This window comes from Oncorhynchus clarkii, chromosome 25, assembly GCF_045791955.1.
Source record: "Oncorhynchus clarkii lewisi isolate Uvic-CL-2024 chromosome 25, UVic_Ocla_1.0, whole genome shotgun sequence".
Taxonomy (NCBI): domain Eukaryota; kingdom Metazoa; phylum Chordata; class Actinopteri; order Salmoniformes; family Salmonidae; genus Oncorhynchus; species Oncorhynchus clarkii.
Genome location: NC_092171.1, coordinates 2,467,501 through 2,495,183, shown reverse-complemented (window position 1 = coordinate 2,495,183; position 27,683 = coordinate 2,467,501). Strand labels below are relative to the sequence as shown.

Here is a 27,683-nt window from a genome sequence, read left to right as displayed (position 1 = left end):
CTCTGAATGTCCTTGAGTGGCCCAGCCAGAGCCCGGTCTTGAACCCGTTCGAACATCTCTGGAGAGAACTGAAAATATCTTTGCAGCGACGCTCCCCATCTAACCTGACAGAGCTTGAGAAGATCTGCAAAGAAGAAATGGGGAAACTCCCCAAATACAGGTGTGCCAAGCTTATAACGTCATACCCAAGAAGACTGAAGGCTTTAATTGCTGCCAAAAGTGCTTCAACACTAAAGGTTCTAAATACGTATGTGATATTTCATTTTTTTTTTTTAATTGTTTTTATCAATTAGCAAACAAACTGTTTTTGCTTTGTCATTATGGGGTGTTGTGTATAGATTGATTAGTGGGGGAAAAAATAGTGTAATCAATTTTAGAAGAAGGCTGTAACTGAACAAAATGTGGAAAAAGTCAAGGGGACTAAATACTTTCTGAATGCACTGCATCTGTAAGGTCCCTCAGTCAAGCAGTGCATTTCAAACACAGATTCAACTACAAAGACCAGGGAGATTTTCCAATGCCTCGCAATTAAGGGCACCTATTTGTCGATGGGTAAAAATACAATGCAGACATTCAATATCCTTTTGAGCATGGTGAAGTTATTAGTTACACTTTGGATGATGTATCAATACAACCAGTCACTACAAAAATATAGGCGTCCTTCCTAACTCAGTTGCCGGAGAGGAAGGAAACCGCTCAGGGATTTCACCATGAGGCCAATGGTGACTTTTTAAAACAGTTTTAATTTCTGTGATAGAAAACTGAGGATTGGTCAATGACATTGTAGTTTCTCCACAATACAAACCTAATTGACAGAGTGAAAAGAAGGAAGCCTGTACGGAATAAAACATATTCCAAAATATGCATCCTGTTTGCTATAAGGCACTAAAGTTAAACTGCAATAAATGTGGCAAAGAAATTAAGTGTTTATGTTTGGGGCAAATCCTACACAACAAGTCACTCTACATATTATCAAGCATGGTGGTGGCTGCATCATTTTATGGCTATGCTTGTCATCGATTAGGACTAGGGAGTTGTTTTTTAAAATAAAAATAATAGAGAATAGAATAGAGCTAAGCACAGGTAAAATCCAAGAAGGAAAACCTGGTTCAGTGTGCTTTCCAACAAACAAGGATACATTTACCTTTCAGCAGGACAATAACCCAAAACACAATGCCAAATGTACCCTAGTGTTGCTTTCAATGTTCCTGAGTGGCCTAGTTACGGTTTTGACTTAAATCAACTTGGAAATCTGTGGTGAGACCTGAAAATGACTGTCTAGCAATGTTCAACAACCAACTGGACAGAGCTTGAATCATATTTTAAAGAGTAATGTGCAAATATTGTACAATCCAGTTAGAGACTTACCCAGAAAGACTCACACTTTTAATTGCTTCCAAAAGTGATTCTAACATGTTTTGACTCAGGGGAGTGAATACTCAAGTATTTATTTATTTATTTTTCACTTTGACATTACAGATTATTTGGTGTAGATTGTTTACAAAGATTAACAATGAAATCAATTTTAATCCCACTTTGAAACACAACAAAATGTGGCAAAGTCCGGGGCTGTGGATACTCTCTGAATGCACTCAAGTGCTCTGTTCAATAGTTGGGCATATTTTGAGTTCAAAATCATTACATTTGAACATTTTTCTGTACATTTTTTAGACAGCCATGTATGCATTAATTAATCAATTATACAATCATACAGTTAATGTGACATTGGTAAAAACAACCTAACTACAAAACAACATAATGGTAATAATCTATTTGAATCTTATATCTCTATTGCTAAACTGGGTAGATCAAGATGTAGCCTTGGTCTATTCACAATACTGGTGAATGCATATTATTTAATAGTAGTTGTGTATGCATTGAGTTATTGAGATTGTTTTAGCAGATTTCATGGGGCTACAGATAAACAATCACTTCCATTTAAGATTTATTTTATTGGCAACTGCTAGTTGAAACTATTATTTTTATTGTACTGATCAACAACATTTGCAAAGAAGAAGCAATCTCTAATTTGATAAAAGTGTGCACTCTAAGAATGTAATGACATCGTTCATGAGGCAGAATTTGGCTATGGAATCTGACTTATGGCAATGGAATCTAGTAGACAATAGTCGGGAGACGAAGAAGTTAATTTGTTTTTGGCGAAGGAGACAAAGTAAATTAATATAATTTTTGATGACAATCAGCTTTGAAATCAGCATATTTTGCATTATGGTTTGCATATTATTTATTTAATTTTTGAATTAACCTTTATTTAACTAGGCAAGTCAGTTCAGAACAAATTCTTATTTACAATGACGCCTACCCTGGCCAAACCCTATCCCGGACGACGCTGGGCCAATTGTGTGCCTCCCTGTTGAACTCCCAGTCACAGCCAGTTGTGATATTATCACAAACAACATACTAGGGTACTGAATTCAGCTACTAAGTTAGCAAGGATATTTAGCCTACAATTAAAGCTGGTAGCTACCGATATCGTCTCGGGTTTTAAAAGTGTTCTTTCTCTGTTGAGCAGTTTCAACATTTCTACATGCCGTGTTGCGTTATTCAAGTGTGTTAACTTCTGTGCAGCTTGAGTGGGGAGCAGCCCAGACAACTCTAGCAATGAATGAGTAAGCGGAGCAGGCACTTTACTCTTTGACAGACAGACTCGATCCTCTCAATCACGTGAGACACGTTTGACAGAAGTACCCAATGTAACAAAAATGTTAGTACAGAACGGTTTTTTCTTTTGTATCGAAAAAGTACAGAAGTTTCAGTATACTGTGCAACACTACTCTGAGGAAGTAGATAAAGGGGTTAACTGCCAATATCCTGAATTATCCCTTTTATAGCCCTTCCTATAGGGTCATTCCATTTGATTTCAATAAAAAAATTTGACCGCATCCCTTTTGATTTGAACAAAACTTTCCATACCTATTTGAGCATGGTAGAAGTGGTCAGAAAGTTACTTTTTGGACCTGAATGCCAAAACATTTAGGAGATAGATGTGCTCAAAGTTGACACATTTTGTATACCCCACCCTAACATGAAACAGTTGTCATCTTCACTGGAAAAGATACATGGGGGCCTCCCAAGTGGTGCAGCCGTCTAAGGCAATGCATCTCAGTGCACAGTTTGGCGTGTCATGTTTTGAAGGATGCATAACTCCATCTTAGCCTCTCCTGAGCCTGTTGGGGAGTTGCCAGTATGAGACAGGATCGAAATTGGAGAGAAAAAGGGGGGTAAAATACCAACAAAAAAATAACGAATAACGGTTGAGTGACAAAGCTTACAACAGGGTTGTCAAACTATTTTCTAATTACTTGAAAACATGTTTTATTCAAATATCTAAAAATGCTAATTAATCTTTTTTTTCTTATTTTCTCATATGTTGTAGCTTAGACCCCCTTAGTAGACCCTGAGGTGTTTGTGTTGTGCCTGCCATCGGTTGAGACACAGAATGTGGAGTGGGTGTTATTTCAATCATAGAAATAGAATTCATAGAATGGATATTTTTTGTATTTTTTATTTAACCTTTATTTAACTTGGCAAGTCAGTTAAGAACAAATTCTTATTTACAATGACGGCCTACCAAAAGGCCTCCTGCTGGGATAATATATATATATATTAGGACAAAGCACACATCACAATGAGACAACACTACATACAGAGAGACCTAAAACGACAACAACATAGCAAGGCAGCAACACATGACAACACAGCATGGTAGCAACATGACAACAACATGGTAGCAACACAACATGGTAGCAGCACAAAACATAGTACAAACATTATTGGGCACAGGCAACAGCACAAAGGGTAAGAAGGTAGGGACAACAATACATCATGTTTTGGTCTTTGAATGAAGAGATTGAGATAAAACTGTCAAGTTTGAGTATTTGTTGCAGCTCGTTCCAGTTGCTAGCTGCAGCGAACTGAAAAGACGAGCGACCCAGGGATGTGTGTGCTTTGGGTTCCTTTAACAGAATATGACTGGCAGAATGGGTGTTGTATGTGGAGGATGAGGGCTGCAATAGATATCTCAGATAGGGGGGAGTGAGGCCTAAGAGGGTTTTATAAATGAGCATCAACCAGTGGGTCTTGCGACGGGTATACAGAGATGACCAGTTTACAAAGGAGTATAGAGTGCAGGGATGTGTCCTATAAAGAGCATTGGTGGCAAATCTGATGGCCGAATGGTAAAGAACATCTAGCAGCTCGAGAGAGCAACCTTACCTGCTGATCTATAAATTATGTCTCCGTAATCTAGCATAGGGCTGGGCTGTGTACCGTTTTTAGCAAAATACCGGTATTGATGCACAGACCAGTTTGAGTTTTTACTTTATCTTCTATACCGGTATTTGAATGTTTGGTTTGTTAAATGTGATATGCAGTGTGCAACGTCCATTTTTATGGTTTACTTCGCTACTTGAGTCATCTCTCTCCACTCTCACTATGCCGTTTTCCACACAGACCTAGGCCCCCTGTCACTCAAGGAGCGCATTTGATGTTCCTCAACCACGAGACTCCTGCGTTCAGTCTGCATGGTCAATGATGATAACGAAGCAGTTGTCACTTTGCTTCTTAATATAAATCTACTAGCATTCTATAATTACACTATTAGCTTGTGTTTCTCATATCTGCAAACAGCTAGTTCTTAGCAAGTTGTTCCTAAATCTTGTTAGCCGCTAAGCGCTAGCTAGCTAATAAATGTACTGTAGCGACCCTGGGTTTATAAACGCGGATATCGACTCTGCCGCTTCAGCATGCTTTTGCGGCACAGTCGATAGCGAGCTGGACTTCAGGCTTGAAGGTTGAGGGTTCGAGACCTGCTCCCTGCCTGTTTCATTACAGTACTGAGTAAGAGCAAGCGTAATGAGCTATACAACCTGTTAATACCAGTGATTGTGTAGACCTAAATCAGCATGTTGTTTGTGCAACAGTGTCTTCTAAATTAAAGAGGTAAACGCAAAGCAAGAATATGTTAGCTACATGAAGTAGCTAAGAGAACATTAAATGTAGCCAAAGATTATAGGGTCCCCTAGGAAACACAGGAAACACCTATCAACACATCAGTTCTTACCCTGTCACAATAACTCCTCCCTGGCATTTTCATTCGTCATGTCAAACAACACTGTTTTAAAAGTGCCCACTATTATATTCTATATAATTAGAATAGACATTCTATTCCCATGATTCCAACAGTTAACCAAAGTGTTTTGCTCTAAATGGCAAGTCAAATTGCAAAATTTGGTTAAAAATAAGGCCCAGATTATTTGCCCATATTGTGCAGCCCGACGTGGCAGTGTGGATATGATCTCAAATGCAGACATTTATGAAAATTATGACTTTTTGTGGTTTGAAGTTGAATTGAACAGTATAAAACAATCAGAATGGAGAAAGACCCATTGAAATCACTTAGAATGTATGTGTTGCCACCCAAAGGTCATGCACTACTCATAAAGCAAAATTAGAACTTTTATTCTAAAAAATATATATAAAATACCGTCAAATACTGTCAATTTAAAAGAAAAAAAATATACTGTGATATAATATTTTGTCCGTATCGCCCAGCCCTAATCTGGCATTGGTAGGGTGGTCATCTGAATCAGGGTTAGTTTGGCAGCTGGGGTGAAAGAGGAGCGATTACGATAGAGGAAACCAAGTCTAGATTTAACTTTAGGCTGCAGCTTTGATATGTGCTGAGAGAAGGACAGTGTACCGTCTAGCCATACTCCCAAGTACTTGTATAAGGTGACTACCTCAAGCTGTAAACCCTCAGAAGTGGTAATTACACCTGTGGGGAGAGGGGCATTTTTCTTACCAAACCACATGACATATCCATTCAGACCCCTGCAATTTAGTTGGTACATCATTGAAATGTAAATTGAAATTTTAATAGCCCCGTAACATCAAAGACCCTCCATCATATTTTACAGTAGGTATGGGATTCTTTTCTGCTCATGCATTCTCATTTCTACTCAAAACCCACCACTGGTGGTGCATGACCAAGAGCTCTATTTTCACATCATCCAACAAATGTTAATGCCTGATGTTTGCTAAACAGCATTGGCACTTGGAGTGGAACCGGTGCTTTGGTCAAAGGATATGGAGAAAAAAAAGCTCTATGGTCTCGTACGCCATTGGTGGGTTTGGCATCAAAATGAGAATGCATGAACAGAAAAGAACCCCATACCTACTGTAAAATATGGTGGTGGATCTTTGATGTTATGGGGCTATTTTGCTTCCACTGGTCCTGGGACCCTTGTTAAGCTCAACGGCATCATGCGCTGTACCAGGATATGTGCGCAAAAACCTGGTTGCCTTTGCCAGGAGCCGGAACTTGGCCGCATGTAGATCTTCCAGAAAGACAATAGCCCCAAGCACACATCAAAATCCACAAAGAAATGGTTCATTGGCAACATAACCAACATTTTACAATTGCCATCTCAGTCTCCGTACAAACCTGTGGTTTGAATTGAAGAGGATAGTCCATAAACACAAATGAAAGATATCAAGCATCTGTCAGGATTCTTTATTGGGGAATCGTCTAAGATCCTTCCCAATGTGTTTTCCAGCTCATAAAACATTGTAGGCTCAGTGCCGTTATCCTCGCAAGGTGAAGTATTGAAAACAGGGGTGTCTAATTTTGCCCCCTACCTTTTTTGAGAAAAAAGAAATTACATACAGTGGGGGAAAAAAGTATTTAGTCAGCCACCAATTGTGCAAGTACTCCCACTTAAAAAGATGAGAGAGGCCTGCAATTTTCATCATAGGTACACTTCAACTATGACAGACAAAATGAGAAAAAAAATCCAGAAAATCACATTTTAATTTATTTATTTGCAAATTGTGGTGGAAAATAAGTATTTGGTTACCTACAAACAAGCAAGATTTCTGACTCTCACAGACCCGTAACTTATTCTTTAAGAGGCTCCTCTGTCCTCCACTCGTTACCTGTATTAATGGCACCTGTTTGAACTTGTTATCAGTATAAAAGACACCTGTCCACAACCTCAAACAGTCACACTCCAAACTCCACTATGGCCAAGACCAAAGAGCTGTCAAAGGACACCAGAAACAAAATTGTAGACCTGCACCAGGCTGGGAAGACTGAATCTGCAATAGGTAAGCAGCTTGGTTTGAAGAAATCAACTGTGGGAGCAATTATTAGGAAATGGAAGACATACAAGACTACTGATAATCTCCCTTGATCTGGGGCTCCACGCAAGATCTCACCCCGTGGGGTCAAAATGTTCACAAGAACGGTGAGCAAAAACCACACGGGGGGGACCTAGTGAATGACCTGCAGAGAGCTGGGACCAAAGTAACAAAGCCTACCATCAGTAACACACTACGCCGCCAGGGACTCAAATTCTGCAGTGCCAGACGTGTCCCCCTGCTTAAGCCAGTACATGTCCAGGCCCGTCTGAAGTTTGCTAGAGAGCATTTGGATGATCCAGAAGAAGATTGGGAGAATGTCATATGGTCAGATGAAACCAAAATAGAACCTTTTGGTAAAAACTCAACTCGTCGTGTTTGGAGGACAAAGAAGGCCATACCTACTGTGAAGCATGGGGGTGGAAGCGTCATGCTTTGGGGCTGTTTTTCTGCAAAGGGACAAGGACGACTGATCCGTGTAAAGGAAAGAATGAATGGGGCCATGTATCGTGAGATTTTGAGTGAAAACCTACTTCCATCAGCAAGGGCATTGAAGGTGAAACGTGGCTGGGTCTTTCAGCATGACAATGATCCCAAACACACTGCCCGGGCAACGAAGGAGTGGCTTCGTAAGAAGCATTTCAAGGTCCTGGAGTGGCCTAGCCAGTCTCCAGATCTGCTCTAGATCACTGCTCTAGAGGAGATCTGCATGGAGGAATGGGCCAAAATACCAGCAACAGTGTGTGAAATTCTTGTGAAGACAGAAAACGTTTGACCTCTGTCATTGCCAACAAAGGGTATATAGCAAAGTATTGAGAAACTTTTGTTATTGACCAAATACTTATTTTCCACCATAATTTGCAAATAAATTAATTAAAAATCCTACAATGTGATTTTCTGGATTTTTTTTCCTCATTTTGTCTGTCATAGTTGAAGTGTACCTATGATGAAAATTACAGGCCTCTCTCATCTTTTTAAGTGGGAGAACTTGCACAATTGGTGGCTGACTAAATACTTTTTTTGCCCCACTGTATAAAAAACTTTCTGAGCAATTGTATTAGTTTAAAATAATATTTCCCTGTTTTTTTAAATGTTTTTTTTTGCCTATAATATAGCGCAGTATTTTAATTGTTTTATACAGTAATTTCTGTTGATCTTTATCAAGGCTGTCAATAATGGAAGATGGAAGATTCACAGTATCATTTAAAACAATTGATATTCCAATTCAAGTCATCATTCTCTGATGTGTGGACCATCTTTGTGTGTGGACCAACCATCTTTGTGCTACCATTTTAAAGTTAAAACAAAAAATAGATGTACTAAAATCAGCCAAAACATGACATCCACCCTGTATTCAAGGGCATGCTGTGGGCATAACACAAACACCTCAGATTATGAAAAATAGGGTCTAAACTGCAACAAATGCAAAAATGAAAAAAATCTTTTTAAATTTTTTTTAAAATAATTACTGTTAAAGGTTAAACAAAATATATATATATTAAAAAAAAGACATTTGTATTATGAAAACATTTTACTTTGACAACACCGTTTTTAAGCTTTTCAATTATATCAAACTCAACCATTTATCTTTTCCAGTGATGTCTCATGGTAGGGTGGGGTTTTCAAAATGGGTCAACTTGAGCACACCTTTCTCCTAAATGTTTTGGCATTCAGGTCCAAAAAATTACTTTTTGACCACTTCTACCATTGGCAAATATGTATAGAACGTTTTGTTCCAATCAAAAAGGGTGCAGTCAAAAAGCTATTGAAATCAAATCAAAGACCCTATATTGACCGAGTTCTAGAGTAGCCTTTTCAATCCCCCTACTCAGTTCATTTCTCTATCACAATTGGTAGACTATTCTGTGAGGGGTTATTGCAAATAGTAAAATTCCAAGCATTTAACCAGAACAACGTGATTTCATTTTTCAGGCCTTGTAAATTGTTTGAGTGTTACTGGAAATAGGAACTAGGCGGTTGGGCTGTCAGTGGTATGTGTTTTTGTTGTTCATGACCATGTTTTTGGAAAAGTGTATCCACCAGTATTCACCTGTTCTCATTATTTGATAACAGTGCAGGTCCATTTCATCTCAAGTTACATTACAGAGTTGAGTGTAAAACAGCTAAGCGCTCATGTTGATGCAAGTGGTCATTAATCTCTTCAGCTAGAATCAAAGTCATTTTGTTCATCTAAGGTCTTAATTCAGTTGAACCATTGTAGTAAACACATTCTCCCCATCTCTGTAGAATCTACCTCTTTTCAGAAAAATATGTTTCTTTGCGCTCGCTGCTTGAGTAGTAAACATTGCTATGGTGGGCTGAATTAAATTCTAGAAATCTTTCTTTACGTGTTGTGTGAAAGGTGTGATCATTCTGGTCTTTCTCAGGGGATATCATCTTCAACGCACGGGATCCAGAACTACCTCCAGATTTCATATTTGGAGAGGATGCAGAATTCCTGCCAGAACCCTCCGAACTCCCAGTGAGTACAATTCCCCACCTCATTCATTTCCCACAATTCCCGACAGCTGAGCCAATTCAACACCCTGGCCAAATGTGAATGACTCACCAAGTTGCTGCTCAGACAGGTTCAATGTGGTGAGCAATAGAAGGCAGATGACTCTGCTGCTCTGGTTTATGGTCCAAATGTTTGGACCATTCTGTTGTTTTGACGCACTTTTATCTGGAACTCAAGTACCGTTATTGATATGTGAGGATGAGTAAGCAGCCATATTGGCCCCACGACCTCCAATGTTCTGTTGAAAAGGCGTTGGTGCGTTGCGTAATCACTTCTTCTGTATGTGCTGGCCTGCATGGCCTCCTCCCTTCTTTAGAAAACTGTCGATTGCGACAAGTGTGATTCAGACTGCCTAAAAATAGTTTCCTTATACATTAGCTAAATAATTAGCTTAGATTGCACACTAAGATATTTAGACACGTACTTATTATAATACTCAAGACATACAGCAATCAAGTGTTTCTTCTTGAAAAATGTGTAAGGGGGGCACCTTCTAAAATACAATTTCCACCTACAGAAATAAGCCCGGTAACACATTATTAAAATTAAAATTTAATTTTTTACATATTGGACCAGGTACATTGCCTTCGGTAAGTATTCAGACCACATTGTGTTACGTTACAGCCTTATTCTAAAATTGATTAAATTGTTTTTCCCCCTCATCGGTCTACACACAATACCCCATGATGACAAAGCAAAAACTGAAGTTTTTTTTGTAATTTTTGCTAATTTAGTAAAAAATAAAAAACTGAAATATACATTAACATAAGTATTCAGACCCTTTACTCAGTACTTTGTTGAAGCACCTTTACAGCATTGAGTCTTTTTGGGTATGACGCTACAAGCTTGGCACACTTGTATTTGGGGAGTTTCTCCCATTTTTCTCTGCAGATCCTCTCAAGCTCTGTCAGGTTGGATGGGGAGCGTTGCTGCACAGCTTTTTTCAGGTCTCTCCAGAGATGTTCGATCGGGTTCAAGTCCGGGCTCTGGCTGGGCCACTCAAGGACATTCAGAGACTTGTCCTGAAGCCACTCCTGCGTTGTCTTGGCCGTGTGCTTAGGGTCGTTGTCCTGTTAGAATGTGAACCTTTGCCCCAGTCTGAGGTCTTGAGCGCTCTAGAGCAGGTTTTCATCAAGGATCTCTCTGTACTTTGCTCGATCCTGACTAGTCTGCTAGTCCCTGCCGCTGAAAAGCATCCTGATTCGTGGAGTGCTGCAGAGATGGTTGTCCTTCTGGAAGGTTCTCCCATCTCTACAGAGGAACTCTAGAGCTCTGTCAGAGTGATCATCGGCTTGGTCAATTCCCTGACCAAGGCCCTTCTCCCCCGATTGCTCAGTTTGGCTGGGCGGCCAGCTCTGGGAAGAGTCTTGGTGTTTCCAAACTTCTTCCATTTAAGAATGATGGAGGCCACTGTGTTCTTGGGGGATCTTCAATGCTCTGACGTGTATTGTCAGCTGGGGGAGCTTATATAGACAGGTGTCCAATCATTTGAATTTACCACAGTTGTAGAAACATCTCAAGGATGATCAATGGAAACGGGATGCACCTGAGCTCAATTTCGAGTCTCATAGAAAAATATCTGAATACTTCTAAAAAAAAAAGATACCTTATTTACATACACATTTGTAAAATGTGATTTTAAAACTAGTTAGCAATCTATTGATTAATTTTATGTCCCATAAAACTTAGCTTGACTTGGGGTATACCACCACCTGGTGTAAAACACCCCTGCCTGTAATTTTCACAGAAACCACTTCATGTCACAATGTTTCCCCAAACACTTTCCCTGGTTCCCACTACTCTTGCGCAACTAAAAATGTAATCTGTCTCATCACAATTTAAGTCACTTCCAAAAAAGGATTTTGAGGTAGGGTGACGTTTTTTCTCAAGTTAACTTACAGTTGACATGTAGCCCCACTCTCCCCTATGCCCTCACTGCAAATTACAGAGTGGTAAGGTGCTTAACGATGCACTGCTTAAAACTCAGTGTTTTAAATGGTGCAGTTTGTGCATTTTTAGGAGTTGAGAACTAAATAGAGTAGGAATGGAAAGCTGGGATCTCCTTTTTTTTAACAAAGACTCTTCAACCTGCAGTTTTCCCCGCGATTGCAAAAATGTTATATATTTTTTCAATGTTATATATTTTTTTCCGTGTTATATATTTTTTGGGCGTGGCAGCAATGATTTTTGCCGTGGCACAGCAACCACTGCTAAATGCCTGCAGCAGAAACACTGCAGCAATCTTTGGGAACGTTCTATTGCAGGTTGCTAGTCTGGACCAGAATTTTTTTTTAAACAAACAAAACAACAGTGTCCAACATAGGGATGACCTCAGCAAGCCAACCTGCCATTTTGTTGCATATATTGTCTCCCCAACAGGCTTAGCAGGTGTCTGTGAGTTAAGTTCAGGGTAGTTGGAAGACAGGGCATTTCACATGGGCGTCAACTCCCCAACACAGTCTAGGAACAAACGTATGACCTCGGAATCCACCAGCACACACACAACTGATTTATGGTAAAGTAATAAGAAGATAGTAAATGGAAGAGTTGAATGGCAACCAGGAATTATACATGGGGTTTGGCGCTCACTTGTTAATAGGTCTAATATGTTGTCCCTGTGGAAAACTCCCTGCTGGAAACGGATGCCAGACGAAGCACTGAGAGGCTTGGCAAGAGGCGGTTGTTATTGTTGCTATTACTACAGGGTCTTAAAGTTGTCCATAGGGCTATTTTTAAAGCCACCTAACAGAGAGAAGTTAAATTCCCCAGCCTGTCAGAGTCTCGGAGACAAGGGGAGGGGGGTATTGCTCACTGTCTCGTAAAACAGCTGCACACATAAGGGGAAGCACCTCTGTCGCGTCAGTGTTTGGCAGCCCCTCTGTCTTTATTCTCTCTGTCTTTCTTGCCATGTTTTCTTAATCCTTACTTTTTCTCTACCCGGGATGTTTTTTCCCCCTCCTACTTGCTCCCCCTCTTTCTCCATCTTTAGTAAGTCTCGCCCTCCTGCTCTCTTACTCCATAAAACCCTGTTTTCTCAATGCTTCAGTTCATTTCCCATTTCCCACCATTGACTAGTATGCAGACCTCTTCGCCAGTAATCGTTATGAATCAGTTTGTGAACTGGAAACTTTAGGGTGGGAGTTTGGAAAGAGACAAATGTAAACCACTGAACCAGGTGACTGAGTAACTTATTTCCTCATAGGAAGAAGAACTTGCAGCAGCTGCATAAACCACATTTTGACTAACCCTTGGAAAAAGGAGCTAATTTGCCATTTTGCACTATTATCCTATTTGTAGAGTGGAGGGGAGTGGATATCCATGTTGCAACATGGATATTCAGAGACTAATTTTCACCTGACGGCTTCTAGTCTGGTTCAAAGCTATAACGTAGTTTGTTGATGATCCTAATGAGTTCAGGTGGTGCACACCGTTCATGTTACTTGGAAGAATATAGCCTCACAGTGATGAGTGTACACACACATAGTGTGGTTTGGCTCACTGTTCAAATGTTGCATTCATCTTTAGATCTCAGATGGAGATTTTGGACAAACAGGTTTCTTGGTGCATGCGCTCAGGACAGGAAGCTTAGAGACAGGAGAGTGCAGCAAGTGTAGGCTGCACAGTTCATCTAAGTACACACCCAAACACTTGCTACTGAATTGAACCATTAATCACTCCTCACTCTCTTGACCAAACAACCTATTTATGTACCAAACATGTCTACAACAGGACGCGGAGATTTTCCATTTAATCAACATCCCAACATGTAGCATACCTTTTGCCCGCAAACCGTCAATAAAAACATGTACTTAAAGTAGGGCTGGGAGATTATATTGAATTTATGTTTTAACTTGATGTTCCAAACGCCTGTATCGCAAGGTTCACATTTTTTTTCTTGTTTTTATATACGTTTGTCTCCTTCGCTCCTTCTGTGCTGTGTACACTGTGCACCTTCCCACTCGAACACAGACACCAAGCCCTTGCCACAAAATACACCTAAAACCTAGTGGTCAAACACAGAAATGGTTCCAATGGTTTGTTCACCGTTCATGTTTCCCATAGGGAAAATTACACTTCAAACAAGGTCTGTGTTTCATGTAGGCTTTCCCTGACTTGACGTTTTGATAATCATCTCAGGGACAAGGGGACTTTTATCAATATATTCAGTTATATTTACTCTCAGATTCGAAAATACCAATTAGCATCAAAGTAGACATCATGCAAGACTACATATCCATACAAGCTACGGCATGTTATCTCTAGCTGACACCTTTGCTGTCAGCTACTAGCCAAAATGAAAGATATGTTCAATATTTTAATTTATCTATTCCATATTTTAACTGATATTTGTTTGCTTATTTATGCATCTGGTGTTTACAGAATACTATCCTTGTAGCAGTCAGATATTTACAATATACCATGAATACTAGTAATTTTTGCAAAGACGCTAGCTAGCTAGCTACCTACCTAGAGGATATTAGCAACATGCCCTTATTTTACCAGATCCTCTTCTCCTTCAGCTGGTGGAGGTCTATATTTAATTCCTTAAAATGTCTGCCAACTATATAAACAAGGTGAAATCCATTTCAATTCATTGTGTTAGAATGCAATGCTGTATTAAAGCAATTCAGAACTAACTTGTTGACGTGTTCTGATGCAGATTCAATGCCAGATTAACTGGCTTTGATTGTGGGACTTCAGTGAAGCTTTTGACATTATTGATCATAGTCTGCTGCTGGAAAAAACGTATGTGTTATGGCTTTGTACCCCCTACTATAATGTGGATAAAGAGTTACACAGAGGGTGTTCTATAATGGAAGCCTCTGAAATATTATAATCCAGTTAGAATCAGGAATTCCCCAGGGTAGCTGTTTAGGCCCCTTGTTTCTTTCAATTTTTACTAACGACATGCCACTGACTTTGAGTAAAGCCAGAGTGTCTATGTATGCGGATGACTCAACACTATACACATCAGCTACTACAGCGACTGAAATGACTGCATCACTCAACAAAGAGCAGAGTGGGTGGCAAGAAATAAGTTAGCCCTACATATTTCTAAAACAAAAGGCATTGTATTTGGAACAAAAACTCACTAAACCCTAAACCTCAACTAAATCTTGTAATAACTAATGTGGATATTGAGCAAGTTGAAATGACTAAACTGCTTGGAGTAACCCTAGATTGTAAACTGTCATGGTCAAACATACTGATGCAGTAGTAGCTAAGATGGGGAGATGTCTGTCTATTATAAAGCTATCAACAAGGCAGGTCCTACAGGCCCTAGTTTTGTCGCACCTTGTCGACTGTTCAGTCGTGTGGTCAGGTGCCACAAAAAATGACTTAGGAAAATTGCAATTGGCTCAGAACAGGGCAGCACGGCTGGCCCTTGGATGTACACAGAGAGCTAATATTAATAATATGCATGTCAATTTCTCCTGGCTGAAAGTGGAGGAGAGATTGACTTCATCACTACTTTTATTTATGAGCGATATTGACATGTTGAATGCACCGAGCTGTCTGTCTAAACTACTAGCACACAGCTCGGACAACCATGCATACCCGAAAAGACATGCCGCAAGAGGTCCCTTCACAGTCCCCAAGTCCAGAACAGACTATGGGAGGCACACAGTACTACATAGAGCCATGACTACATGGAACTCTATTCCACATCAAGTAATCAACGCAAGCAGTACAATTTGATTTAAAAACACAGATAAAAAAACACCTTATGGAACAGGTGGGACTGTGAAGCAGCACAAACATTGACACACACACACACACACACACACACACACACACACACACACACACACACACACACACACACACACACACAATAACATACGCACTATACATACATATGAATTTAGTACTGTAGATATGTGGTAGTGTTGGAGTAGGGGCCTGAGGGCACACAGTGTGTTGTGAAATCTGTAAATGTATTGTAGTGTTTTTAAAATGTATGCCAAAGCTGCTGCAAAATACAAAAAACTAAATGCAGAATGTATCCATAATCATAAATGAACCCCAAAAAATTACATTGTTTTAAAGAAATCCAAATAGTGAACAGTGCATCCATATGCCTTTTATACATAACATATAAACATCTTACTTGAAGTAAAGATACAATTATTTATTCTTCAATGGCACAAACCTGGGACATTATTACTAACTGAGAGCGCACAGTTTCTTCTGCTTTTTCATTATAGGAATTAGACCAGCACAGATAACACAATGTAAACCGCATACTGTGATTTTTGGTGGGTGAGTTACAAATGGGAAAAACAACTGTAATATAAAATACTGTGTCAATTCCAGCAGAATGAGTAACACACTTAAGACTCCAAACAAGGAAGCCATGCCTAAACGCAGCTATATCAATACCCTTCTTGTCAATTTAACAGGTCCGTGTTGCTGCTGTCAATTGTGAACAGCACATTTACCACTGCAATCATTCAGAACCCCAGAATAAGCAGGAGGAAGACAACGTTACACAGGTGAAAGAAGTGACGCAGCAGTCTAAGGCTCTGCTTCTCAGTGCTAGAGGCGTATATCAACTGGCCATGATCGGGAGTCCCATAGGGCGACGCACAATTGGCCCAGCGTTGTCCAGGTTAGGGGAGGCCGGGGTAGGCCGTCATTGTAAATAGGAATTTGTTCTTAACTGACTTTCCTAGTTAAATAAAAGGTTAAATTAAATCTAAATAAAGAAAAAATAAAAAGGTAGCAAAAACAGTACACAACAACACTTTTAAGACGGGCCTTGGTATGCGCCAAAATTCTCAGACTTCAATGGGAGTAGGGCGGCAAAATACACGGTTGACCAATGTGCAGAGTTCATCTTGTCAACCAATCAAACAATGTTGACAACAATCGAGCTGACAACTATCGGGACTGCTGGTCTCTACACACGGTAAGCAGATTTTCTCGCGGTTCAATTGTCGTTTACCGCGGCCCATGTGTAAGCACCTTTTATACGTCTTACTGAGTCTAGATGTTATCAAATCGGGAGAAGAACAAGTGAAGAAAGCAGCATAGGGAACATGGGTGAAGGTAGTGTAGGTTTATAAAGAGACAGTGTCTTTGGAAAGTATTGAGATCCCTTATTTTTCCAACGTTACAGACTTTTTCTAAAATAGATTAAATAAATAAAAATCCTCATCAATCTATCCACAATACCCCTTAAGCAAAAACAGGTTTTTAGACATTTTTACTAATTTATTAAAAATAGAAAACAGAAATACCTTATTTACATAAGCATTCAGACCCTTTGCTATGAGACTCGAGCTCAGGGGCATCCTGTTTCCATTGATCATCCTTGAGATGTTTCTACAACTTGATCACAGTCCACCTGTTGTAAATTCAATTGATTGGACATGATTTGGAAAGGCACACAGCTGTTTTAATACGGTCCCACAGTTGACAGTGCATGTCAGAGCAAAAACCAAGCCATAAGGTCGAAGGAATTAACCATAGATCTCCCGAGACAGGATTGTGTCGAGGCACATCTGGGGATGGCTACCAAAACATTAAGGCAGCATTGAAGTTCCCCAAGAACACTCAGGGAAATGACCAAGAACCCGATGGTCACTCTGACAGAGCTCCAGAGTTCCTCTGTGGAGATAGGAGAAACTTCCAGAAGGACAACCATCTCTGCAGCACTCCACCAATCATGCCTTTATGGTAGAGTGGCCAGACGGAAGCAATTTCTCAGTAAAAGGCACATTACAGCCTGCTTGGAGTTTGCCAAAAGACACCTAAAGTCTCTCAGACCATGAGAAATAAGATTCTCTGGTCTGATAAAACCAAGATTGAACTCTTTGGCCTAAATGCCAAGTGTCACATCTGGAGGAAACCTGGCACCATCCCTACGGTAAAGCATGGTAGTAGCAGCATCATGCTGTGGGGTGTTTTTCAGCACCAGGGACTGGGAGACTAGTCAGGATCAATGAAAAGATTAACGGGTCAAAGTACAGAGAGATCCTTGATGGAAATCTTCTCCAAAGCACACAGCCAAGACATCACAGAAATGGCTTCGGAACAAGTCGCTGAATAACCTTCAGTGGCCCAGCCAGAGCCCGGACTTGAACCTGATCAAACATCTCTGGAGAGACCTGAAAATAGCTGTGCAGGAACACTCACCGTCCAACCTGACAGAGCTTGAGAGAATCCGCAAAGAAGAATAACAGAAAGTCCCCAAATACAGGTGTGCCAAGGTTGTAGCGTCATACCCAAGAAGACTTGATGCTGTAATTGCTGCCAAAGGTGCTTCAACAAAGTAAGGGTCTGAATATTTAAGTAAATGTGATGTTTCAGATTTTTTATTTTTTATATATTAGCAAAAATTCAAAAATTATGTTTTTGCTTTGCCATTGGGGGATTGTGTGTAGATTGATGAGGGGACAAACGTATTTAATCCATTTTAGAATAAGGATGTAACTTAACAAAATGTGGAAATAGTCAACGGGTCTGAATACTTTCGGAATGCACTGTAAGATGGAGCTTTCCAAAGTGTTCGAAGTTGAGTGACCATGGGGCATAAAATACATAGTGTGGAATAAGGGGTAACTAGAGGGATGGTTGGCCATGGAATAAACATCAAATGTGGTTCTGGTGTGCTTCTGTACCCCTTTTAGGGAGTTTCCACAAATTAAACATATTTTGGGATTTTCAACAATGTAGAAACAAATTAATTTTTGTAAATTTAAGTTTACAATTTGACATTTCTAAAATAAAGACAAATGGCACCCAAAAAATGATTGGCACCCCAGAGCTAATACTTAGTTGCACAGCCTTTGGCCAAAATAACTGCAGAGAAATGCTTCAATGTTTGAGGGGTGAAACTTCTGCTTTCAGATCTCACCATAAGTTTTGTATGTGCTTCAGATCTGGACTCTTCGCTGGCTTCTCCAGAACAGTCAAGCATTTCTTCTTAAACCATTCTTGGGTGCTTTTTAATGTGTGATTAGGGTCGTCTTGCTCGAAGACCTAAAACCTTCAATGGAGACCCGGTTTTTGTACACTGGGTTGAACATTGGACTTCAAAACACCTTGATATTCTGTTGATTTCATGATGACTTACACACATTCAAGGCCCCAATACCAAAGGCAGCAAAACAAACCCACAGCATTATCAAACCTCCCCATGTTTTCTTGTAGGGAGGGTGTTCTTTTCATTGAATACTTCATTTGGTCGTCTTAACCCCACAGCATTATCTCTCTGAAGTGAGGCTGTGACATAGTTTCACCAAAGTAATGTATCCCTTTCCATATAAACACTCTTTCCATCGAATGCTCCGCAGATGTACAGGATTGAAATTAACGCTACCAGCTCATCAACAGAATGATCCCAGGCAGTGTCTACTTGCTCATTGTGCACCTCAGCCACAGTACAGTCCCTGATGTGCTGTAGCATGTCCATATCACATAAACAATGAAAGCTGGTGGAGTCCGTTGCTGATGTTTTTTTGCTTGAGAGGGCCTTCTCTCTCAGTGATGAGATTTTGTGCTGATAATCGTCCAGTAGCATTGTCACCAGCTTGTTCTATCCAAACGGTGCCATCCCTTCCTCTCTCACCATTTCATTTGGTGGTGGTGCGGGCACCTGCTCAGTACGCACCGTTCTGGCTTTTTTGCGTTTAGGCCTCGGAGGTATAGGTTCAGGCTCCGAATCAGAAGAATAATCATCAGAGAGAGATTTCTTCCCCGCCATCTGAGTTGCCATCTGAGTTGTTTTTGTACCTTCTAGCAGCGCTAACGCAGCATGTGCATCCATTTGTCTTGGTCTTCTTGCCGTTTTGGAAATTATGCATGCTCTCACTGTGTACAAGTAGGCCAGAGTATATTGATAAGATTATTATTTATTTTACCTTTATTTAACTAGGCAAGTCAGTTAAGAACACATTTTTATTTTCGATAACGGCCTAGGAACAGAACGACAGCTCGGGATTTGAACTTGCAACCTTTCGGTTACTAGTCCAACGCTCTAACCACTAGGCTATCCTGCCACCCCTAATTATGATTATCAACTGGGAACAGCACCTTGGTGGTTCCAAACTTCTTGCATTTAAGAATGATGGAGGCCACTGTGTTCTTGGGGACCTTCAATGCTGCAGGAATGTTTTGGTACCCTTCCCCAGATCTTTGCCTCAACACAATCCTGTCTCGGAGCTCTACGGACAATTCCTTCGACCTCGTGGCTTGGTTTTTGCTCTGACATGCACTGTCAACTGTGAGACTTTATATAGACAGGTGTGTGCATCCAAATCATGTCAAGTTGTAGAAAAATCTCAAGGATGAGCAATGGAAGCAGGAGGCATCTGAGCTCAATTTCAGGTCTCATAGCAAAGGGTCTGAATAATTGTTTTCTGAAAACTTGTTTTCACTTCATTGTGGGGTATTGTGTGTAGATTGAGTTTTTTATTTATTTAATCCATTTTAGAATAAGGCTGTAACGTAACAAAATGTGTAAAAAGTCAAGGGGTCTGAATACTTTCCGAATACGCTGTACCACATGAAGGAAAGACTAATGGGTTTATTGAAGGAAAGAGAGAGTCGCTGTTTCATCCCTTTACGAGACTGACACATTTGTTTCGGCATAACCTAACGACTCAATCTTTGTTTTTAATTGGTGGTTATGTGCCTGCTGAACAAAGAGCGGTTATTTGCGGTGAGGAGCGTGCTGAGATAGTGGTTGGAATAGGCTGGAATACGTGATGTAATTACGACCATGGGAAACACTCCGAGACGGATAAAGCAATGAGGCAAATGTGATTGATGAGTAGGTCCTAAATGAAGCTGTGCTGGTCTTGAGTCTAGACCAGTGGGTCTTTCCTTTGTGGGCGGGTGGATTGAGACTACGGTCTTGTCACCTTGCTGTCTTTATTTTATTGAGTGGGTAGGCTTGATTTTTTTTACATAGTGATTTTGGAAGACTTCAGACCAAATGTGATTCGCTTAGGTTGCATTGAAAGTAGAAATGCTGAATAGTGTTAACAGCACTTCACTTTCAATGTGGTTTCCATCCAGTCTACATAGCTCAACAGTGTTATAAACAGCCCAAATGGATGCCTTGTGGCCCGTCTTGGCTTCCTAATTGAGGTTAGTAGCTCGCTACTACCCTTTCAAAATACCATAATTATCCCCCATCCAAGTCTATAAAGTTCCCTCGTTGAACTTGGCAGCCCCCCTGTTCTCATTGTTTCCCCTTAATTTCCCACCAGTCCACTGTGGGTCTACTCATCCAATAGAAGAGGTCTATGGGCCACACTCCTGCTAGCTGGTCCCACACCTCTTAATTGTTGTAGAGGGGCTTGGCTTGAGAGGGAAGGGACTGACGTAGTACAATGGAGAGTGCTGTGGCTGTATGCACACACCCAAGCCCGATAACAGGAATCATTTGCGGAATGACCGCTAGGGAGCTGCTGGGAAGACGGAGGGAAGCGAGGAAACTGACAGGAAGGGAGCGGAAGGGAGGGAGAGGACTCATTTGGTCACGTGGCAGACTATGTAGTAGTGTACTAGACTGCATGCTGGTTCAAATTTAGATAACTATTTTTTTGTCTGTGATTTTGTAGGTTCAGTAGAGATTTTAATTTGAAATGATAGCCAGCATTGTTTTTATCAAAGTTTAAATGGTAACCCACATTTAAACTTTACTGAAACAAACAATATTTTGTGGCATATGTTTGTAAGTTCTATGCTCTTGTCATCTTTCTGTAAAATGAGCGGCTTGGAACCAGTCCTGGCAGGCCGCTTAAGGTTTTTTTTTTATGCTTGGTGTCGGTAGACATTACATTTGGTTAAGTGGATTACAAAAATGTACTTGTGCCACGTCTGCACTTATCCATACTCCCTAATCTCCCTCTTCCCTCCACTCGTATGCCCCTCTGTCCCTCTTTGTGTCTGTAATTAGTCATCAGTCAGGTTGAGACCTGCCGAGACCTTTACTAAAACAACCCCTTGGGACGGGAGTTCCCCAGTGCTTTTCGACCACTGCGTGCGTGCGTGCGTGTGCGTGTGTGTGCGTGTGCTCAGGATTTATTCTGGATCAAAAGGGGCCTTAGGTGGTAGGCGCGTTTGGCACGGCTGCATTTACATTTTTGGGGGGAGGCTCTCATCTTGGCGGTGTAGACATTTTAGAATATATTTTTTTTACCAATTTCCTGCAATTCTACACATTTCTCCATATAGTTGAGAAACATTTTTGCAGTTTTAACGCAAATTTCCTACAATTTTACACTTTGCCATGGAGCTGAGATACTATTTTTTTTAAAGTTTTAAATCTAATTGCAATTCGATGCATTTTGCCATGGCTAATGCTGTGTTGTTTTGCTCAAACATAATAACAAAATCATTACTGCTAATTGCATTGTTTTTGGAGTTTTAAATTCTCTGACTGTCTAGCTTTTATTTTGGTGATTGTTCATTCTCAAAGATTATATTATAATATTGGTTCTAGATACACTGTATATACAAAAGTATGTGGACACACCTTCAAATTACAGGATTTGGCTATTTCAGCCATACCCGTTGCTTACAGGTGTATAAAATTGAGCACACAGCCATGCAATCTCCATAGACAAACATTGGCAGTAGAATAGCCTTACTGAAGAGCTCAGTGACTTTCAACATGGCACTGTCATATGATGGCACTTTTCCAACAAGTCAGTTCATCACATTTCTGTCCTGCTAGAGCTGCCCTGGTCAACTGTAAGTGCTGCTTTGTGATGTGGAAACGTCTAGGAGCAACACCGGCTCCGCTGTGAAGTGGTGGGCCACACAAGCTCACATAATGGGACCGCTGAAGCGCGTAGCTTTCTAAAAATCTCTGTCCTCGGTTGCAACAATCACTACGAGTTCCAAACTGCCTCTAGAAGCAACGTCAGCACAATAACTGTTTGTTGGGAGCTTTATGGTTTCCACGGCCGAGCACACAAGCACACAAGCCCAAGATCACCATGCGCAATGCCAAGCGTCGACTTGAGTGGTGTGAAGCTCGCCGCCATTGGACTCTGGAGCAGTGGAAATGCACTCTCTGGAGTGATGAATCACGCTTCACCATCTGGCAGTCCGACAGACGAATTTGGGTTTGGCGGATGCCAGGAGAATGCTACCTGCCCGAATGCATAGTGCCAACTATAAAGTTTGGTGCAGGAGGAATAATGGTCTGGGACTGTTTTTCATGGATCAGGCCCTTTAGTTCCATTGAAGGGTTATCTTAATGATACAGCATCCAATGACACAGACAATTCTGTGCTTCCAACTTTGTGGCAACAGGTTGTGGAAGGCCCTTTCCTGTTTCAGCATGACAATGCCCCGTGCACAAAGCGAGGTCCATACAGAAATGGTTTGTCGAGATCTGTGTGGAAGAACTTGACTGGCCTGCATGGATCCCTGACCTCAACCCCATCGAACACCTTTGGGATGATTTGGAATGCCGTATGCGAGCCAGGCCTAATCGTACAACATCAGTGCCCTACCTCACTAATGCTCTTGTGGCTGAATGGAAGCAAGTCCCAGTAGCAATGTTCCAACATCTAGTGGAAAGCCTTCCCAGAAGAGTGGAGGCTGTTATAGCAGCAAAGAGGGGACTAGCTCCATATTAGTGCCAATGATTTTGGAATGAGATATTCAGGTCCACATACCTTTGGTCATGTAGTGTGCTTTATATCTGGTTTTAGTTGTTTTAAGTTTACACTGAAAGCGTTTTTCCATCCCGAAAATGTATTGAATTTTTTGTAAATATTTGTTTTTATTTATGTTTTTACACTGTTTGGACTTGGGTGGCCTGAAAAAAATGCTTAGGTGGCCTGCCCAAGTATTTTAATGGCAGAAAAATCCCTGGTCCATGCTTTTGTGCGAGCATGTGTGCGGGCAGCAGTGAAAGTTTGTGGGCAGCAGTGTGTGCGACTGAGTGTCCCCTCTCTCTTGCCAGCATGTCCCTGTCTGTCCTTTCAGACACCACAGCTGATTGGTACAGAGACAGCAGGCTTCTTTCAGCCTAGCTCGAATCACAGGCCCCGAAGCCTGTAGAAAAAAATGACAGCATAAGTCATTTGAGCCAGGCATGATATGAGAAAAGCTGATAGCCTACTCACTCCACCCTGACCGACTCTGCATTGAGAGTTACCCACATACAGGATACACATTCCATAGCAAGATGTATGTGGGGACTTTTCTTTTTTGTAAACCCCACAATTTGTCGAAGGACAAATCCATGGCTTTCCAGCATCGTTAGAGACGTAAAATCTGTCAGAGGTAGACATATAATAACCCTGTTAAAACTTAGTTTTTCTTCTTTAAGGCTGGTATAAACACTAGTTGTTTTGTCAGCTGACAACAACCGTATGTTTTTTTTAGTTTAGGGAGAAATAGCAGAGTGCCTGCTACTCTTCTTTCTGAGTGCTTGCTTGTTTGCATTACCACTTGCAAACTGCTAAGGACTGACAAGTTCTCCTTTACTTTAAAAACAGTACTGGAATTTTGACATGTTCCTGTTATTTATAACAAATACATTTTAATGACAGCTCAATACATCTTATGAGACGTTGCTATGGGTTTGAAGGTTACCTACTGTATGCCGACTAGCTTCTATTACACCCACTTGTGAGCATTGTGTTTGTGCATGCGTGCGCTTACGTATATAAATTCACCCCGATCATTCTTCCTTTCTAATTGTATGTTGAGATGATTTGATAAATCTCAGCTGTTACGTGCCTTAATTTGCTGTCAAACAAGGGCATGATTTATTTTATAGACCTTCATTGGCATTACTAAATGTTTTGGTGAACCAAAGTTAAATTAGGATTACGCTAGTTAGGATTAATAGTCCTCTGAGATGTTTGGTCTTGTACAATAAGTCATTGTTCTTAATTTGGCTGAATCCCACTGGTTCTACTTTGCATTTTCTCAATCTGAACATTCACAATGTTGTGAACATTCGCAATGTTGTGAACATTCGCAATGTTGTGAACATTGCTTCAACCTCCCAACAGTCTTGAATGCTAGGCAAAGGGTGCTCTTCCCTCAGTAGTCTAGCTAGGCACATCTTGTTCCCAGTAAACTTGGTAACAATGGTCCCCAGATGGCCCATAAAAAGAGTTGCAGTGACCGTGGCATAGTGTACCAACCGTTGTTCCCTTCCTTCCTGCTTTGCGGAATAACGAGTCCCAGGCATTTATTGGAGAGTTTATAATTGGCTCACTGACAGAAGTTTATAGAAATGGTTTCATCACGGCCTGCTATTGTTGCGAGCAGGGACGGTTGATGGGAAGGAGTTTTGGCTATTGTTTAACACCCGCTGCTGAATAAGAGGAAGTTGGAGTTCAAAGCATGGAGACCGAGTCAGGACAGGATACCCGTGTTGGTCCAGTGGGAGGTATGGATAAAGCGTCTCAGAGTACGGGTGCTGATCTATGGCTGGGCAATATGGCCAAAATATCAATATTTTTCCCAAATTTTTGATATTGTTTTATAATAAAATTTCTAAATGTGCTTTATGAGTAGTGCATGCCCTTAGGGTGGCAACACATACATTCTAAGTGATTTCAATGGGGCTTTCTCCATTCTGATTGCTTTATACAGGTTCAATCAAACTTCAACCAAAAGTTGATCTCATTTGAGCTCATTTCCACACTCCGTGTAGGGCTCCATGATACGGACAAAAATCTAGGCCTTTTAACCAAATTTTAACTTGTGATTTTAGATCAAAACACTTGGGTGAGAACTGTTGGAATCATGGAAATAGAATGATTATTCTAATTTGATAGATATAACGTAATAGTGGGCACTTTTAATACATAGTTATTTGACATGACAATGAATGAAACGGCCAGAGAGGTGTTCATAGAATTAGCACACTAATAGGACCTCTATGGAGGAGTTATTGTGACGGTAGGAACCAGTGTATACTGCCCAGCCCTACAGTATGCTGATATAGGATCAGTTTAGCCTTTTACATCATAATGGATCAGATTATTATGGACAGGGAAGACCTGGTCCAAGATCAGCACTATTACTTTGAGAGGTTCTGCCCCTGAACAAGGCAGTTAACCTGTTCCTAGGCTGTCATTGAAAATACGATTGTTTTCTTAACTGACTTGTCTAGTTAAATAAAGGTAACATTTAAAAAATAATAATAATAAAATGTGAAATTTTGGGGATCTCTCTTTTTCAGCCATCTATTTATTGTGTTTGAGGGGTGCAAAATCCACTTGGCACTTAAATCTCGCAGGAATGATGGCTTTCATTGGACTCCTGCAACTCTTTCATACTTCGGAAAGTATTTGGACCACTTGACTTTTTCCGCATTTTGTTACGTTACAGCCTTATTCTAAAATTGATTTAAAATGGGTTTTTTCCACTCATGAATCTACTCACAATACCCCATAATGTCAAAGCAAAAACTGTTTTTTAGACATTTTTGCTAATTATCGATTTTATTACACAGTATGCCTACACATTGATAGGCTATATACATGTTTTTTTAAAGAAAATGCACTGAAACTAAAATAGCTTTGGTTTTGGTGATCCTCTCAGCTCCGGCTCATTTTCAAGTCCTCTCGTGGTTACGGTCCCTGGAACGGGTAGCATCTGCATTTTTTATGTCTTTTTCTAGTTATTTTATTAACGAAAGCATAAAGATGTTGATGAAGAGATACTATACTGCTGTTTTGAGTTAGAAATGTTACACTTTTTTGTAACACTTAGAGTACTTAATTAAGCATCGAGTACATTGCAAGTAGGGAGATGTTCACACCTACAGTAGCCGGGCTATAAGAGTATATTGTCCTGTTAATCGGGCTACAACTGTTTGAAAACCTCTTTTCAAAGTGCCACCAGCTGTCCATCACTACTGTAAATAAAAACACAGCATCTTGTTTACATTCTTTATTGTAACCACAATGTCACAAATAATTTGTACCTACCTTTCCTTTTATTACTTTTAGACTTTGGGATTTACAAATGTGTGCTTTTCATGTCATTTGTAGTTAAATCCAGTTCGGATTTAAGTATAACTTTTGACTGACGCCTTTAGTGAGAGGTCTAATGCTTTAATATTTAATAATATCTGCCCTCCAAATTCATATCTAAGGGGCATTTTTCACGCCATTATTAGTTACATTGTTTTAGTTTGAACGTGCAGACTGGCACTGAGAATAACAGGAATGTTTCCCTAGTCAGCGCCATTATTAGTGCAATGCCCTGTGCTACCTAGTGTGGCGGGGTGGGGGTCCACCACCCCTCCCCCTTCCTCCTCCTCCCTTCCCCGTGGTCCAGGTCCGTCTTCTGTGAACCGCTCTGTGGCCCATCCCGTGCCCCCTGCCCTCGTGCCTTGAACCTTGCACGCCCACCGCTATTTCAGTGGATACAGCTGGAGAACTGCAAGGCAAACCCATTGTGCACCTCTCGGGAGCCAAAACCAATATATATTGTCCTGCTGATAACATGGTTAATAATATATCTGTGAGAATATCCAAGGGTCTTTTATATGATTCTATATTAATAATAATAGTAATAATAATAATAATCACTTTGTTTAAAAAAAATAACATTTTGGAGATGATTTCATTTTCAAATAATGTAAAATGAGCGAGAAATGTGCTGTTCTTGAACATGGGGTGAGACATTGTTACTAATTTGGTCTCCCAGTCGAGGCCGGCATGGGTATTGAACCAGCATCTGTAGCAACACAGCTTGCACTGCGATGTAGGGTCTTAGACCGCTGCGCCACTCAGGTGCTGTACAACGTGACCGGTCGGGAGTAGGGCTACAGTACTACAGTAAAAGCAGAATAATCCTATCATTTCCACACCCTAATTGTAGTCTAAGTTTCTCGTAGAATAAAAACCTTAATGTAACATCCAGTTTTTTATAACACTGAAGTCGTGCACAATTATCAGTTTCTATTTAGGTTTATGTCGCCCATTCATTGTCAATTAGAGACACAGTAGCGCCAAAAGCATAATCAGTGCACTAACTCCCCCTTGCTCTGGTCTGGAGC

At 40.6% G+C, this 27,683-nt stretch overlaps 1 protein-coding gene across 2 annotated transcripts in view; it reads left to right on the top strand.

Annotated features, from left to right (window-relative positions):
* Positions 1 to 27,683, top strand: part of LOC139383749 (BRISC and BRCA1 A complex member 2) — a 207,483-nt gene that overhangs the window by 23,619 nt on the left and 156,181 nt on the right. For both annotated transcript variants that reach the window (XR_011628781.1, XM_071128309.1), the window contains exon 4: positions 9,549 to 9,643. Coding sequence is in view for 1 of the 2 variants with exons in the window: in XM_071128309.1 (XP_070984410.1) it covers positions 9,549 to 9,643 (95 nt within the window). In the remaining variant the exon portion in view is untranslated. The remainder of the gene's footprint in view (positions 1 to 9,548; positions 9,644 to 27,683) is intronic.